We start from the raw sequence: 15,555 nt of genomic DNA, 5'->3' as shown, positions 1-15,555 counted from the left end.
TCTCTCTCTCTCCTCTTTCTACACTTTTGAGCAGCAGACGCCACCCCGCTTTTTTCCCGTGTTTCCAGGAAAGTTCCACAGAGAGGGACTCCGTCGGAGATGCCTGGACGCCCCAGACAGGTTTCTCTCTCTCTCTCTCTCTCTCTCTCGCATTCCGCCGGTCGTCGCCGATCCGATCTTCCGCGCTCCTCCGTCGCGCTAACTCGTTTCTTCGCCCGGAACCACCCGTTTCTTTTTTCTCCTCCTCTTTCAAGACGATCCTTTTACGACGTCAAGCTTCACATGGACTCCGTTCTTTTTTTTCTCTCGGTGGAACTGGCGTTTCGCATCCAACTTGTTACTCTCGCGCATTTGTCGTTGTTGCTAATGGGATCTTTCCTTTTTTTTTTTGGCCATTTGTTTGGCTATCGTCCCTTACGGTGGTTATTCGCAGACGGAGAGAAATGCACGAATCACGCGAATGGACGCAGCCCTCCACGCCATGCGTCCGTACGGATTTCCAGAGAGGATGGTTCGCGAGACTGTTCGAGAGCTACTCGGAGTTGGTTTCCCTTCTCTTCTTCTTCTTCTTCTTCTTCTTCTTCTTCTTCTTCTTCTTCTCTTTTTGTTTGTCCTCTTATTTCGTCTTCCTTAGTTTATTTATTACGTGAATGGTGAACCGTGTTGGTGGGTTTGTGTTCTCTTCTTTGTTTTTGGCCTCTTGAACCTTCTTCTGACGACAACTTGTTCTTACTTTTTTCCTTTTCGTCCTACCAGGTTTATGATGAGAAATGGGACTTCATTGAGGCTGATGCGTATTCGACACTCATCGAAGCTCTTATTTATAAGCAGAATCAACGTGAGAACCTTAATATTCTCATCTTTCTCTATAATCTGGCGTTTCTGTTTTGCCTTTCTGTGTACTTTTGTTCGAGCTCGCGTGGAAATCCACTGGTTTTCCGAGAAATCGCTCTATTGCTGAATGGACTGGAGATTGAATGGTGAAATGATGTGAAAGATAGTTTTCGAATTGGGTCTCGGGTCTGTGCCGATGGGCTCAAAGGTTTTCCAATTTGCCAAGACTACATAAATGTTTTGCTGTCGTCGGGGTCGAGTGCAAAGAAATGTGTCTTTCATCTCATGTTGATTTGAGCTGTTACAATAGCGAAAATAATTAGGAAGTTTGTAGAGGGCATTGGGCCATATTACCCACAAACTTCAATATGTCGAAGGCGGAACTTTTGCTGAACAAGAATTCTATAGTAAATAATAGTCTGGGAATTGTTTTGGCGAATAATAGGATTGTGCATGACTGCCGTTTCAAAATGCTTCAGAAGATGAATTTTATAACTAAAAGGAGCAATTAGTATTGATTCAAGAGTTTGATGATGCCTTATGTGTGGTCTTAATACACCGTTTAGATGGATTTCTTGGGACTATAGGAGCTAAGATTCCGCAGGGTGATTGATGAGTATGTGATTCTTGTGCCTGCAATGATATATGATATGGTAGTCTGAGGACCATAATTTCTAGATCCGTATAACATCCTTCTTGTACTTACTTATAAAAGAAAGACATGAATTAATAAAGATCTGTGATGAACAAACTCGTTAAAAACTGATTACTTTGCGGAAGTGAAGTGATACTCTCGCTTCTGGCTTCTCTGCGATTTTAACTTAGTGTAGCAGATTTATATGGTGCTTAGCACACAAGGGGAACAAAAATAATTTGTAGTATTAGATGTTTATTGATTGGAACTGTGACGCGGTAAGATAGAAATCTGAATTCTTTGCAAATTACATCAGTTCGGGCGAATTCGTGCGCCTTCTTTCTCAATTATTCCGTAATCATTGCTGTACATACGCACACAAACACGCATATAATTACACTTGTGTGTGCCTGCGCGAAAAGATTAGTATGCCTTTGGGATACGGTAACCCTTAATATTGTTCGGAGTGTCATTTTCATTCAAACTTTTCTGCAGCTATAGAAGAACGAGATTTTCTTGTTGGTTCCATTTGCCTTCAGTCTTGGCATTCCATCAAATTCTTCTGTTTCTCTTCTACTTGGAGTCTCTAATTAAACATACATTGCTTGTGCTAAAAGAGTTGCTTAGCAACGGAAATATAGATGTCTATGCAAAGGATGTACAATGTTTTCTTTTTAATCGAACCCACTTCTAAAACTCGTTCCACTTCCTTTTCTTTTTTGAAGTTTGAAGCTTCAACAAGCAGTAGAAAAGATGGAGACACCTCCACAATACTAATAGCCGGGCCCTCTGGTGGAATAGCGTCGACCGAACATGAAGCTGAAGCTGCTGTGAATGATATTGAGGCCGCTGAATCTTCTTCACAACTGGATAAGGCTCCCCCGCTAGCTTCTGCTTTGCCGACTCTTCAAATTGGTAGCTCTCTTTTACTTTCTTTTCCCAAGGCTTAGGTTTTTTCTGGAATTCCATCGCGTGGCATCGTTACTTTGCTAGATTCAAGTGATTTCTTTTGCTTTGATCTGGGTGAAACTTGGTCTCGTAAATGCCGCATAAGAGGATCTGCATAAAACCTTACTCTTCTCTGCGACGTAGGAAGTTGAATATAATCTCTGTATTCAGTGGGCGCGGAGATAAAAATCTAGCTACAGAAGCAATATTTTCTGTTCTCCTAAGAAGTGAAAATGCAGTTGGTTTCGTCGGAGTGGATCAGATATAGGAATGTTCTTGGAGGTAAAGCTACATGGTCAGATTTTCGCTTGCCTAGAAGAGGACGCTTTAGCGCCAAAAATTTAGTGAAGTGGAATTTAGCATGTATCGTGAATTTCTTGTAGATGGTGATTACTGGAGGTGGTTATCGTTTAGTTGCATGAGAGGGCGGAGTTTATGGGTTATCTTTTTTTATTAACTGCTTTATGTTACCTCTGCCGAACCAAATTTCCTAATGCAATTTATGGTATTGAATGGCTGTGGCCTCCTGCTCGATGTGACCCAATGGTAGATGTCCAAGCTGCTGTTTGTGGGATTTTATTCTAACATCTCTTGATAGAATCATTTGGATTGAAGTTTCTAATGCTAAATTCTTAAGTAGTAGCGCTGCGTAGGCAGTCATCAAAGAGTACTTTGGCAGAAGCTAAATTGGTTGAATGCTTTTATTCAGAAGTATATTTCATTGCTTGGCTATGAGTTCCAAATCGTCCTGCATCCCGGCCACCGCCCACAAGGTCACTTACCGGTCGACCTCTGCCCGGCAGGTCGTGATATGATATGTATTTTCCTTGCTTAAGGCAGTACAACAACATATACTGCTAGTCGAAAGTCTACATTTTTTCCTTTTTATTCGACGTAAATCGAAATTCTCACATGCAGAACGTGGCCGAGAAGCCCCCATTTTTCCTACCAAGCTAGATGGGCAGGTACGTGGTGAACACTTTTGTGGTCTGTTGGGACTTGGTGATAGGGTTCGGGTTCGGGTTCGGAGGATGGGCGAGCATGACCAACTTCATCAAGCATGTGGGCACATTTGGGCTCTTTGCTAAATGTTACCGGTGCAAGCCACCTTCCCCATCACACCATTGACCTCACATTGAACCTGTAATTTGGCTTTGCTGATACTAAAATTGGCTGCTGTGATTAGGAAATGCCAATAAATTCCGAGTCAGCGAAAAAGCAAGTTAAATTGACTCAGTAATGCAAATTTGCTGGCATCTGAGCTGGTGTTCAGAGATTTTCCTTTTGTGTATTGCAGCACTTAATCTGAACTGTTTGGAGAAACTCTCCCTAAATGGAACCTGCTTTCACATGGCTTTTACACACAGGGAAGATAGAAATTTCCCACCTGGAATCACATGACATGGTCTTGCAATATCTTGAATTCCTGCACTTTAAAATGGGTTTTGACTGAATTTTTTCTTCTTCTTCTTCTTCTTCTTCTTCTTCTTCTTCACATGATTAGATCACACACCTCTCCAACGTCAGTCAAGTTGGATTGGGTGTGTTCAAGTTGGTTGGTTTGTAATTTCGCCTTTTCTTTTTGATCTTTATTACGTGCTATCAAGTTTCCATCAGGAAATATGCATATATTCTCGGATTATGACAAGCCGCTTTGGAATTTCATTGATGGTGGAGTTTTCACTTTTCATGAGATAAACGGATCTTATTATTCGGGAGTAGTTAGTAATACTAAGCAGCTTAGGAATGCTATGTCTTTTTCGTTGAGAATTTCTCTAGTGTAATTCTCAACTTGTATCGATACCGTCTTCACATTTCGAAATTTATAATTATCATCCTTGTTTTGAATATTGAATTTCACGTTGCATATCCACATCTGGCCTGGAACTTTTACAACATGTTCTCCCCGTAATTTTTTAAAATGTAATTTTTATGTTAAATTTTGACGGTTAAAGCAACACAATACTTTCGACTAGACTTTTTAGGTGTAAACAAATTTTGTCACATATGATTCAATTTTGTTCGATTGATCCTAAAACAATTTTCCCCTTGAAATCGGCCTATTTAGTCGGAAAGTAAATTTTCCCTTTCACTTAATAACATAAAAACACGTTCAAGTCTTAAAAAAATAATAAAAAAAAGTGATATGCCAATAAATGCAATAATATTTGTAAATGATGAATTTTTTTTTGGCATTTTTCACTTGTGAAAAAAATTAAAATATATTCGCCGTAAAATAAAAATTGAAAGTGATTGTTTATCCAAACACGCATCAACTGTTAAAATGATCGAGAAAGAAGAAAATGAAAAGGGAGCATTGCAAACAGGTTCTCTGTCTCTCTCTCTCCCTCCTCTTTTTTCCCACTTCGAGCAATAGACGGCACCCTGCGTTTTTCCTGTGTTTCCGGGGAAAGTTTCACAGAGAGGGACGCCATTGGAGATGCCTCGCCGACGCCCAAGACAGGTTTCTCCTTCTCTCTCTCTCTCTCTCTCTCTCTTTTCCCGGCCTTCTCGCGTTCTTCCGGTCGTCGCCGATCAAGACGATCCTTTTACGACGTCGAGCTTCGTCCAGCTAGGGACTGGCGTTGCATCCAAAACTTGTTACTGAACGAGCTTTGGTCTCTCATTTGGTCGTTCGCGTACTTGTTGTGGTTCATGGGCCTTCTTTTATTTGTTTGGATTTCGTCTCTTACGATGGTTATAAGCAGACGGAGAGAAATGCACGAAACACGCGTATGGACGCAGCCGTCGACGCCATGGGTCGGTTAGGCTTTCCAGAGAGGATGGTCCGCGAGTCTGTTCGAGAGCTACTCAAAGTTGGTTTTCCTTTCTTTCTTTTTTTTCCTCCTATTTCGTCTTCGTTGGTTTTCTGTATGGCGTGAATGATGAACCATGTCGGTGGGTTTGTGTTTTCTAAGTTCTGGCTTCTTGTACCTGGTCTGACGCTAACTTGTTGTTACTTTTTTCCTTTTCGTCCTACCAGGTTTATGATGACAAATGGGACTTCATTGAGGATGATGCGTATAATACGCTACTCGAATTTATTCTTGAGAAGCAGAATGAATGTGTGACTAAGGAGGTGAGTTTACCCTTTGGCCTTGAAATTTTTACTATTCTCATTTTTTTCTATAATCTGGCGTTCCTGTTTTGCCTTTCTGTGTACTTCTGCTCGAGCTCGAATCTACTAGTTTGCCTAGAAATCGCTCCATTGCTGAATGGACTGGAGATGGAATGGTGAAAATGATATGAAGATAGTTTTCGAATTGTGTCTCGGGTCTGTGCCGATGGGCTAAAAGGTTTTCCAATTTGCCAAGACTACATAAATGTTTTGCTGTTGTCGGGGTCTAGTGTAAAGAAGTGTGTCTTTCATCTCATATTGATTTCCGTGGAAGATAATGGTGGATTTATGTTGGACTGTTACAATAGCAAAAATTAGTTTGGAAGTTTGTAGAGGGCATTGGGCCATATTACCGGCAAACTAAAAATATGTTGGAGGCGGAACTTTTGCTGAAGAGCATTTGATAGTACATAATAGTCCGGGAATTCTTCTGGCGAATAATAGGATTGTGCATGGCTGCTGTTTCAAAATGCTTCAGAAGATGGATTTTATAACTAAAAGGAGCAATTAGTTTTGATTCAAGAGTTTGATGATTCCTTATTTGTTGTCTTAATCCACCGTTGAGATAATTTTCTTGACTCTGTAGGAGCTAATATTCCGGAGGGTGATTGATGATTATGTGATTCGTGTGCCTGCAATGATATATGATATGGTAGTCTGAGGACCATAATTTCTAGATCCGTATAACATCTTCCTTGTATTTACCAAGATCTATGAAGAGCAAACTCGTTAAAAACTGATTACTCTGCAGAAGTGGAGTGGTACTCTGTAGACTTCTTTGCGATTTTAACCGAGTGTTGCAGATTTATATGGTACCTGGCACACACGGCGAACAAAAAGATTTTGTAGTCCTAGATGTTTATGGATTGGAACTGTGATATGGTAAGATATTAGTCTGAATTATTTGCAAATTACATCAGTTCGGGTGAATTCATGTGCCTTCTTTCTCAATTATTTTTAATCATTGCTGTACATATGCACACAAACATGCATATATAATTACACTTGTGTGTGCGTGTGCAAAGAGAGTTCAAACTGTTTCATCCCTGAAAGTTGTTGGGAGTGTCATTTTCAATCAAACTTTTCTGCAGCTATAGAAGAAGGAGATTTTCTTGCAGGTTTCATTTACCTTCAGTTTTGGCATTCCATCAAATTCTTCTGTTTCTCTTCTACTTGGAGTCTCTAATTGGACATACTCTGTTTTGTGCTAAAATAGTTGCTTAGCAACAGAAACATAGATGTCCACGCAATGGATGTACAGATGTTTTCTTTTTATTTGAACACACTTCTAACACTTGTTGTGCTTCCTTTTCTTTTTTTGAAGGTTGAAGCTTCAGCTAGCAGTAGAAAAGATGGAGAGACCTCCACAATGCTAATGGCTGGGCCCTCTAGTGGAGTAGTGTTGTCTGAACATGAAGCTGAAGCTGCTACGAATGATATTGAGGCCGCTGAATCTTCTTCAAAAGTGGATGAGGCTCTCCCGCTAGCCTCTGCTTTGCCGACTCTTGAAATTGGTAGCTCTCTTTTCCTTTCTTTTCCCAAGGCGTAGGTTTTTCTGGAATTCCATTGCACGGTACAATTACTTTGCCTTGCTTTGATCTGGGTGAAACTTGATCTTTTATATGCCACATAAGGCGATCTGCATAAAATCTTGTTACTCTGCTACATAGGAAGTTGAATATAGTATCTGTATTCAGTGTGTGTGGAGATAAAAATTTAGCTACTGAAGCAATGTTCTCTATTCTCCTAAGAAGTGAAAATGCAGTTGTTTTCTTTGGAGTGGATCAGATATAGGAATGTTCTTGAAGGTAAAGCTACATGGTCAAATTTTCGCTTGCCTAGATGAGGATGCTTAAGTGCAAAAAACTTAGTGAGCTGGAATTTAGCACGTATCATGAATTTCTTCCAGATACTGATTACTGGAGCTGTTTCTCTTTCGGTTGCGTGGGTTCTAGCCTACAGACGCAGACGGCAGATTTTATGGGTAGTTAAAATGCCTAATTCAATTTTCTTGGCAAAAAATCTATCTACATAGAGATAAATACAGGCCTTGTGGCCTTGTGTTTGGCATGACTATGAGCTGGGGTGGATATGCGGCACCCGCTTTGCCCCCTTGTTGACTGTGTGCCTCTGGAATTTATTAACTTCTTCATGTCACCTCTGCCAAGCCAAATTTTCTAATGCAATTTGTGGTATGGAATGGCTATGGCCTCCTGCTCGATGTGATCAAATGGTAGATGTCCAAGCTGCTGTTTGTGGGACTTCATTCTAACATCTCTTGGTAGAATCATTTCCATTGAAGGTTCCAAAGATGAATTCTTTAGTGGGGCTTCGTACGCAGTCATCAAAGAGAGTACTTTGGCAGAAGCTTATTTGGTTGAATGCTTCTATTCAGAAGAACATTTTTATTGCTTGGCTACGAAATCATAATCGTCCTTCAAGTAAAGGATTGGTTAGTAAGATGATTGAGGTGGGTTGGACCAGATCTTATCCAATGTTCAGGTTGCTGCTGCTATCTGGCCTAATATTTTCAATGTTCATTGAGCTGTTGAAACATGGAATAATGAGGTAGGTTGGGCAATCAGGAACTGCAAATGAAAGACGCTTCTGGCTTGGGTTTACAAGCTGGCATCAGTGCGCCCACTTGTGTCCTGTGTGGAGAGCTCAAGATGTTGAGTTTAATACTCTTAGCGTTGCTGCAACTGTTTTGATCGTGTCCAGCAAATCAGAAATGATGTTTGACATAATCTTTTAGCTGCTGATATTATATTTCACATTTCTAATTCTTTTTCTACGATGCTAGATTGCCCTCCAGAAGTTGAAGGACACAGAAGAGGCCACAAAGACGTCGGGCACGATGAGGACTCTGGTGGAGGGAGACAGGCTCCTGCTTTAATAATCAAGAGAGAGAGCTCCGGTGCTAAGGATATCCTTCAATCTTTTTCTACGATGCTAGATTGTCCACCAGGATTTGAAGGATACAGAAGAGGCTGCAAAGACGTCAGGGACGATCACGACTCCAGTGGAGGGAGACAGGCTCCTGCTTTAACAAGCAAGAGAGAGAGCTCCGGTGCTGAGGATATCCTTCAATCTGCTCTGCGCCTCTTGCCTACAAATGGCTCTGCGCCTCAGGTTGTGGCGAATGGTGCTCACCTAAGGCGCCGTAGACGCTACCACGGTTGGATTGGCTGCGAAGAAGAGGAGGAGATGGTGCAACTACCACCAGCCTTGCTGCCCGAATTCTTAACTAACAACAGGATGGATAAGCAGAGTCCGGAGGGCCAGCGCAAGAGAAGGTGGGATGCGAGGCCTTAGGATTTGTAGTCATTCTCCCTCTCTCCATCTCCATTCGAAACATCCATCATTGAGACTAGCTACAGGTCAAATTCGCTAGATACTTCACTTAGATGTTATGCAGAAAGAAATGAGAGGATCAAACCCCTCTTGTTCATATGCTTGGAAACACAGATAGAATTTCGTGATAGCAATTCTGTTATCGAGTTAGTAACTTTCTCGGTAAATGCCCGGAACTGTAACTAAACCCCTATCTATTTCATTACAAATTGTATGAGCATATCAGATGTTGGAAAGCAACAGGGTCATCCAGTAATGGTGAATACCAAATAGGAAGAGGCTAGGATTGAACTGTTTCCAAGATTGGCTGTTGAAATTGAGCACGGTCAGCTGTGACCGTGTGCCGACTCGAACCTATACCTGAAGTGGAGTACCGCTCGCGTTCGGCGTTGCCATCGAAACAAGAACATCATGTAACATGTTCTGTCACGTCATCGTTTGAGTCAAACGCCTTTTGTGATCACGATTGTACTTGAATCTACTCAGAAAAAGAGATTAAATTCGGATTGTGGGTTGATCATATGATCAATCCGCCCGGCCCAAAGAAATCACATTCATGCTTTTTTCATTTTTTTTTTCAAAATTCTTGGTGGGATATAATTCAAAGTTCAAACGCTTTGGGTAATCACGATCGTTCTTGAATCTCCTAAAAAAGGAGATTAAATTCGGATCGTGAGTCGATCATATGATCAATCCGTCCGGCACAAAGTAATCACATTCATGCTTTTTCATTTTGTTTTTTGCAAAATTCTTGGTGGGATACGAGAATGGCTTTTCAAACAGGATTTAAATGTTTCGACCAAAAAAAAAAAGAGTAGTTAAATGCGATTAACGTGGGATTCTTGAAGTCACATGTTGCACACCGCCCGTGCGATTCTGCATGGGACCCTTTTGTTTGCTTCCTCCCATTATAGTACGTCCTCGCATCGAACTTCAATGATCCCTTGGCGATGATCACCGACTTAGAAAGTGATGGCGTCAACTCGGAAGTGGGAAAAGCTTTAATTATTTGCCTAACCTACCGTCACTCGAACTGGGGTCACACGTCGTAGATCTCATGACGTTACACTTTCCATGATATCACAAACTTTTCTGTCAAAAAAATGATAAAAAAAAAGGGCATGAAAATTACGATGTCGTACTACATTAGCTTAACGTTGCAATCGTATTTATCGAACTTTGAAGAGAGTTGAAGCAAGAAAGCAACAAAACTTTGCAATTCGAGGTCGGTACAACACTTAGCACATGGGCGGTATCTGCACAAGTTACACACATAATCACTTCCGGCCAACATAATTGGACAATATGTTGAATGCTGGTAAGTCTATCCAGGACATTGATGGACTTACTTGAATATAAAAATGGTGTGAAATTTAACTATGCATTTAATACAAGATTTACTTTCCTTTACGAGGCAAATTGGACAGTAATCCTTTCTAATTAAGGGACTTAAGACGAAATAAGGACAATTATATTAAATGGAAAATCAGATTGTTCTGAAATATCTGCCTAAAACATCAACTCAGTCATTACCGAAGAGGACAAATGATGAAACGAAAGGCATTTTCGTTTTCCATTTGAAGGTGTCTGACCGTCTCCACCAATCAGTTGTCTTCATAAGCGCGCCATTTGGAGCCCGTCACTCTCACACTCTCTGCAGTTCGAAACCACGCCCGCACCACCCCCCCCCTCTTTTCCAAATAGCGATCGGAAAAGCTCGGGACCGGCCACCACCGGCATCCGGCCAACGGCACTTCTGCCCTCAGCGTGGCAATGCAAACCCTAGCGTACCCTCGGAGCTTGGTCCCGGCGAGTCACCGGCTGCATCCCGCGCCGGTCCCCGGCGCCCGCGGCAGAAGCTCGAGCTCGATGCTAGGCGTCCGCACGTTCAAGTGCCTGTCTCTTTCAAGTCCTTCATTAGGTGAGGCTATGGTTCCTCGCCATTTGTTTAAGATTTTCGTTTTGATGTGTAATGGAGGAAATCGATATGAGTACGCGCGGTTTAGACGATTTGTTCTGTTCTGATTGGGACTAAGCGGTGAGTTGATTCCGTAATGGAGGAACGATATCCCGGATTGATGCGCTCCGCTAAATGGATGTGATTATCCACATTCGGTGAACTTGCATTTGCTATGAACTTCGACTCGGCATTTCTTGTTAGAGCTAGCTCTTTTTGGATGTTGTAGCCGTCTTGATTAAGTTGCGAGTAAATCTTCGAAACTACATAGATTAAGCGGACTAGAATTAATACCTGCTTTTTGAATTTTTGTAATCTTCTGAGTAACACAGAAGAGGTTAATCGACATTTATCTTGAAACTTTTCTGGTTGTCGGATTTTCCAGTTGACGATGCGGTGAAGTTTAAGGAAGCTTCTAAAACCGGAAACCTTATTCCTCTTCATCGGTGCATTTTCTCGGACCAACTCACTCCGGTCCTTGCTTATAGGTGTCTGGTTAGGGAAGATGATCGAGAGGCTCCAAGCTTTCTCTTCGAGTCGGTTCAGCCTGGCTTTCGGACTTCAACTGTGGTAAGAGCAGTTCATTGCGCATCTTTCTTTGAACATGTTTGGGGTAAAACACAGTCCCTGTTGACCACTGTACATCTGTTGTTTAATTAGGGAAGGTATAGTGTTGTTGGAGCCCAGCCAGCGATAGAAATTGTTGCTAAAGAAAACAAGGTAACCATTGTCGACCATGAAAAGGGGCATCTCACTGAGGAGTTGGTAGATGATCCAATGATGATTCCCAGGAGAATCTGCGAAACATGGAAACCTCAACTCATTGATGGTCTTCCGGATGCATTTTGTGGTAAGATGACATTACTACAGCATTGAATATGGCACAGTGAATACTGCTCTGCTTGCTTTAAGCTCCGTTGTACTTAAAACAGGCGAATATTATTGTGTTTGAGCTGTAGTGAAGCATATTGGAGTGATTTGTGATCATCATATTTCATGACGTCATCCATATCTAATTATGTAATTTGCTTGAATATGTGCTGATCGAGGTGCTCCATGTTAGGTGGCTGGGTTGGTTATTTTTCGTATGATACTGTTCGCTATGTGGAGAGGAAAAAGCTGGCATTCTCCTTGGCCCCACAAGATGATAGAAACTTGGCTGACATTCATCTGGGCCTCTATGATGATGTCATTGTGTTTGATCATGTAGAGAAGGTACTATTAAAGTTCTCTCTTAATCCAATTGGCTGTTCATTACAGTTAAATACTTCTTAAGAAGGACAACATTTCATATTGCGGAAATGATGCTTTGACATACTACAACTGTTGCTTTGGTGTAATAGTCTGTCCTGTTCACCAGACTTTAGATTGCTGCAAACATTTCACAACTCATGACCCAATGGTTCTTTCCTTAGACTAATTAGAATTAAGAGTTCAAGTACCAGCTTTTTTCTTAGTGATCTGTAATTAATTGGGAAGGAAGTGAAATAGTGAATGCATGCTTATTGGAAAGCCCATAAAGAAGAAAGATAAGTTGTAACTAAGTTGCAAACATTGGGTATCTTTTTCCGGTTGCAATATTACATCCGAACTGCGCAGCAAAGGAGTTGTTACTTCCAGTTCCCAATTAGGTTCCGTTCGTGCTAGAAACAACGGAGTAGTTGCTTTTTCATATTTCTCTTGAATGTCTCTCAGTGTACTTTCAGTGTGACAAGGGCTCTAATTTTGTTTTCCTTAGAAAGCATATGCAATTCACTGGGTTCGGCTTGATCAACACTCTTCAGTTGAGAATGCTTACAATGATGGCATGAAACGTTTGGAGTTGTTGGTGAGCAAAGTTCAGGATATCACCCCGTAAGTAACTTTACCTTGTTTATGCGAACCCGGCGGTTTTCTAGAAAATCAATATCTTTTAATATGATTGTCAACAACTTTCAGGCCAAGGCTATCTCCAGGTTCTGTGGATTTAAACACTAACCATTTTGGTCCTGCTTTAAACAAGTCAAACATGACGAGCGAAGCTTATAAGAAGGCGGTGCTCCAGGCCAAAGAACACATCCTGGCAGGAGATATATTCCAAATTGTACTAAGTCAGCGTTTTGAACGTCGCACATTTGCTGACCCATTTGAAGTGTACAGGGCACTGAGAATTGTGAATCCAAGTCCATATATGACGTATTTGCAAGTGCGTGTTTCCGGTAAATCGTTTCATCTACAGTTAGTCTCCATTCTGCTTTCCTGGTTGTCTATGGTTGATTTACTGTTATATGTTATACCAGGCTAAAGGGTGTATTCTGGTTGCCTCAAGTCCTGAAATTCTTACTCGCATAAAACAGGTGAATTTCCTCTTACTTTCATTTGGGATCGCCAGTTAATAAGGTTTGATTTTTGACTGTTCCTGCAATATTTTCCTGCCTTTTTGACATAGGCTTGTTGAATCTACTCTTCCATTGGTCTTAGTTTTAAGAGTATATTTTGTTCTTATGTGGGAACTTTTTATGGAAATGTGCAGAAGAAGGTTGTGAATCGCCCTTTAGCTGGAACTGCAAGAAGAGGGAAGACGCCTGAGGAAGATGAGATCTTAGAAGTCCAGCTGCTTAATGATGCAAAGCAACAGGCAGAACACATCATGCTGGTTGATTTGGGCCGAAATGATGTTGGCAAGGTCCGTACTTATATCTGAGATGTGGCACTACCATTACTATAGTTATGTGGAGACTTATGTTCTCGCTGTTACAGAATTGGCAGAACCTTTTTACTTGCTCAACCTGTGGTTCTGCATATTTCAACTTTCTTTCAGTTTTTCATTCTCTGGGAGGTTGAACAGAGAAAACCAGATATATGGATCTATTGGTGGATGGCAATATGTCAATGTCAGTTGGCATGGCCTTTGTCAACATCTTCTCCTTATACCACTACCGTTCATATGTTCTCACTCTTTGGATTCTTCATAAATTCCAGCAACACACACACACACAAACAACAACACACACACATAGGTAAATATGCAAATTTAAATGATAGTTCGCTGCAAACAGTGAGTTTTATTTGTGGAAAAATGACTTCTGTTCCATTTTAATTTCGCTAGGAGATTGCTCCTTTCCCTTAGGTCAAAGGCACTTTTTTGGCTAATATGGGCACAATGCACTTCGTACAGATTTCTGGCTTGAAACTTTTGCAGCATCAGGTTCCCTTTCATTTATGTCAATAGATAAATGATCACCGGATGCCCGGTTTTCTTTTTCCTTTTTCCCAGCGCAGGTTTCCAAATACGGTTCAGTGAAGGTGGAAAGGCTAATGGATGTGGAACGGTATTCTCATGTAATGCATATCAGCTCAACGGTGAGAATCCAGAATTATGCTTGAGCATGTTATCTAGAACACTCAGAAGGTGCTACGCGGGTGGATGATGATGGAAATAAATGTGCATCACTGTGAGGAAATGCATTCACTTTCATGGAGAATCTGTACCTTTAGATTTGAGTTGAACTCGTGCTTGTGTCCAAATATATCTGGACCAGGATAACTTATCCTTCATTGCATGTGCCGTCAGCTTGATACAATTGTCACAGCCTTCTGAAATGACTGGTGCATGCTACCCATAGTGAGTCAGTTGCTCTACGTATTCTTTATTTCTTGAATCCAAGGAAATAAGTATGAATACATAAATCCCAGCTTGCCGACTCCAAAACATCTACTATCATTGTTGTTATGCAAAAGGAAAAGCTCTATTATTCAATAAAAAAAGGTATGTGGTCCAGTAGTTCTGCTTTGTGGATTGCTCAACTTGTCAATGTTGGAAGTTGAACTGTCAATGGCGAAACTTATCTGATTTCCTTTTCTTAGAAGCGTTCTTGATCTTTCAACATTGCAACACTTGAATCTGGTGTTCATCAACAATAATGTCTGATTCTGAATTTACCATGTTGAATTAGTATAACTCACTCGAGCAGGTCACAATGACAGTTTTTGAGCGCCTACAATTCTGTACCAGTCTTAGCCTACCTTGGTGGTTTTATCCAATCATATCATCTGCATAGTGATAGCAAAACTACAGGTACCGTTCTTACAGTAGCACATTTTGATGTTGCAGGTGATGGGTGAATTAGATGATCAGCTCACTTGTTGGGATGCCTTGCAATCTGCATTGCCTGTTGGAACTGTCAGTGGAGCACCCAAGGTTGTGATTCTTGTGAAGTTGCTCTCTCTCTCTCTCTCTCTCTGCTTGTCTGATCGAACATAGTTTCCCTGATGTAGGTAAAGGCAATGGAACTGATCGATCAGTTGGAGGTGACGCGGCGTGGGCCATATAGCGGTGGATTCGGGGGCATCTCCTTTTTGGGAGACATGGACATCGCGCTTGCTCTCAGGACGATGGTGTTCCCGACAGGAATGCGTCACGACACCATGTATTCGTACAAGGACGCGAACAAGCGGAGGGAATGGATTGCTTACCTTCAGTCTGGCGCTGGCATCGTCGCCGACAGCGACCCCGACGACGAGCACCAGGAGTGCCAGAACAAAGCCGCTGGCCTCACCCGGGCCATCGACTTGGCTGAATCCGCTTTTGTCGATAAATGATTTCATCTTCCTGGGGGAACGTAGTGCCCGGTGTTTACTTATTTGGCCTCAGAGATAGAGTAGAGTAGACAGAGTAATAAATAAGTCAGCATCTGTGCAATAAAGAACATTCTTCTTCTGTTCTTATTT

General features: G+C 41.5%; 2 protein-coding genes across 4 annotated transcripts; both read left to right on the top strand.

Annotated features, from left to right (window-relative positions):
• On the top strand, nt 1–9,212 carry LOC115743642. 3 transcript variants are annotated; one of them, XM_030678506.2, is made up of 5 exons: nt 1–120; nt 434–541; nt 5,400–5,495; nt 6,859–7,048; nt 8,338–9,210. In XM_030678506.2, exons 1-5 carry the CDS (start codon nt 100–102, stop codon nt 8,847–8,849), a joined length of 927 nt encoding a protein of 308 aa, XP_030534366.2. In that variant the 5' UTR covers nt 1–99; the 3' UTR covers nt 8,850–9,210. The 3 variants fall into 3 exon arrangements, with proteins under 3 accessions (XP_030534366.2, XP_030534367.1, XP_030534364.1); XM_030678507.2 differs by lacking the exons at nt 1–120; nt 434–541 and adding exons at nt 4,743–4,880; nt 5,125–5,232 and having other exon boundaries at nt 8,491–9,212; XM_030678504.2 differs by lacking the exons at nt 1–120; nt 434–541 and adding exons at nt 4,743–4,880; nt 5,125–5,232 and having other exon boundaries at nt 8,338–9,209.
• Nucleotides 9,213–10,562: 1,350 nt separating this feature from the next.
• On the top strand, nt 10,563–15,530 carry LOC115743634 (anthranilate synthase alpha subunit 1, chloroplastic-like). Its single transcript, XM_030678486.2, has 11 exons — nt 10,563–10,809; nt 11,231–11,415; nt 11,506–11,695; nt 11,909–12,060; nt 12,584–12,699; nt 12,784–13,030; nt 13,125–13,181; nt 13,358–13,510; nt 14,107–14,187; nt 14,939–15,025; nt 15,103–15,530. Exons 1-11 carry the CDS (start codon nt 10,662–10,664, stop codon nt 15,424–15,426), a joined length of 1,740 nt encoding a protein of 579 aa, XP_030534346.1. The 5' UTR covers nt 10,563–10,661; the 3' UTR covers nt 15,427–15,530.
• The last annotated feature ends 25 nt before the right edge of the window (nt 15,531–15,555 follow it).

The sequence above is a fragment of the Rhodamnia argentea genome, chromosome 5, assembly GCF_020921035.1.
Source record: "Rhodamnia argentea isolate NSW1041297 chromosome 5, ASM2092103v1, whole genome shotgun sequence".
In the NCBI taxonomy this organism is placed as follows: domain Eukaryota; kingdom Viridiplantae; phylum Streptophyta; class Magnoliopsida; order Myrtales; family Myrtaceae; genus Rhodamnia; species Rhodamnia argentea.
The sequence above is the reverse complement of the archived record's forward strand: the minus strand, read 5'-3'. Positions and strand labels throughout refer to the sequence as shown.

Bases quoted from the DNA above. Each gene is read 5' to 3' on its own strand.
- LOC115743642 (XM_030678504.2), top strand. From the start codon at position 4,857: ATGCCTCGCCGACGCCCAAGACAG. The intron at 4,881-5,124 runs GTTTCTCCTTCT...GGTTATAAGCAG, and splicing joins CTCGCCGACGCCCAAGACAG to ACGGAGAGAAATGCACGAAA. The intron at 5,496-6,858 runs GTGAGTTTACCC...CTTTTTTTGAAG, and splicing joins ATGAATGTGTGACTAAGGAG to GTTGAAGCTTCAGCTAGCAG.
- LOC115743634 (XM_030678486.2), top strand. From the start codon at position 10,662: ATGCAAACCCTAGCGTACCCTCGGAGCTTGGTCCCGGCGAGTCACCGG. The intron at 12,061-12,583 runs GTACTATTAAAG...TGTTTTCCTTAG, and splicing joins TGTTTGATCATGTAGAGAAG to AAAGCATATGCAATTCACTG. The intron at 15,026-15,102 runs GTTGTGATTCTT...TCCCTGATGTAG, and splicing joins CTGTCAGTGGAGCACCCAAG to GTAAAGGCAATGGAACTGAT.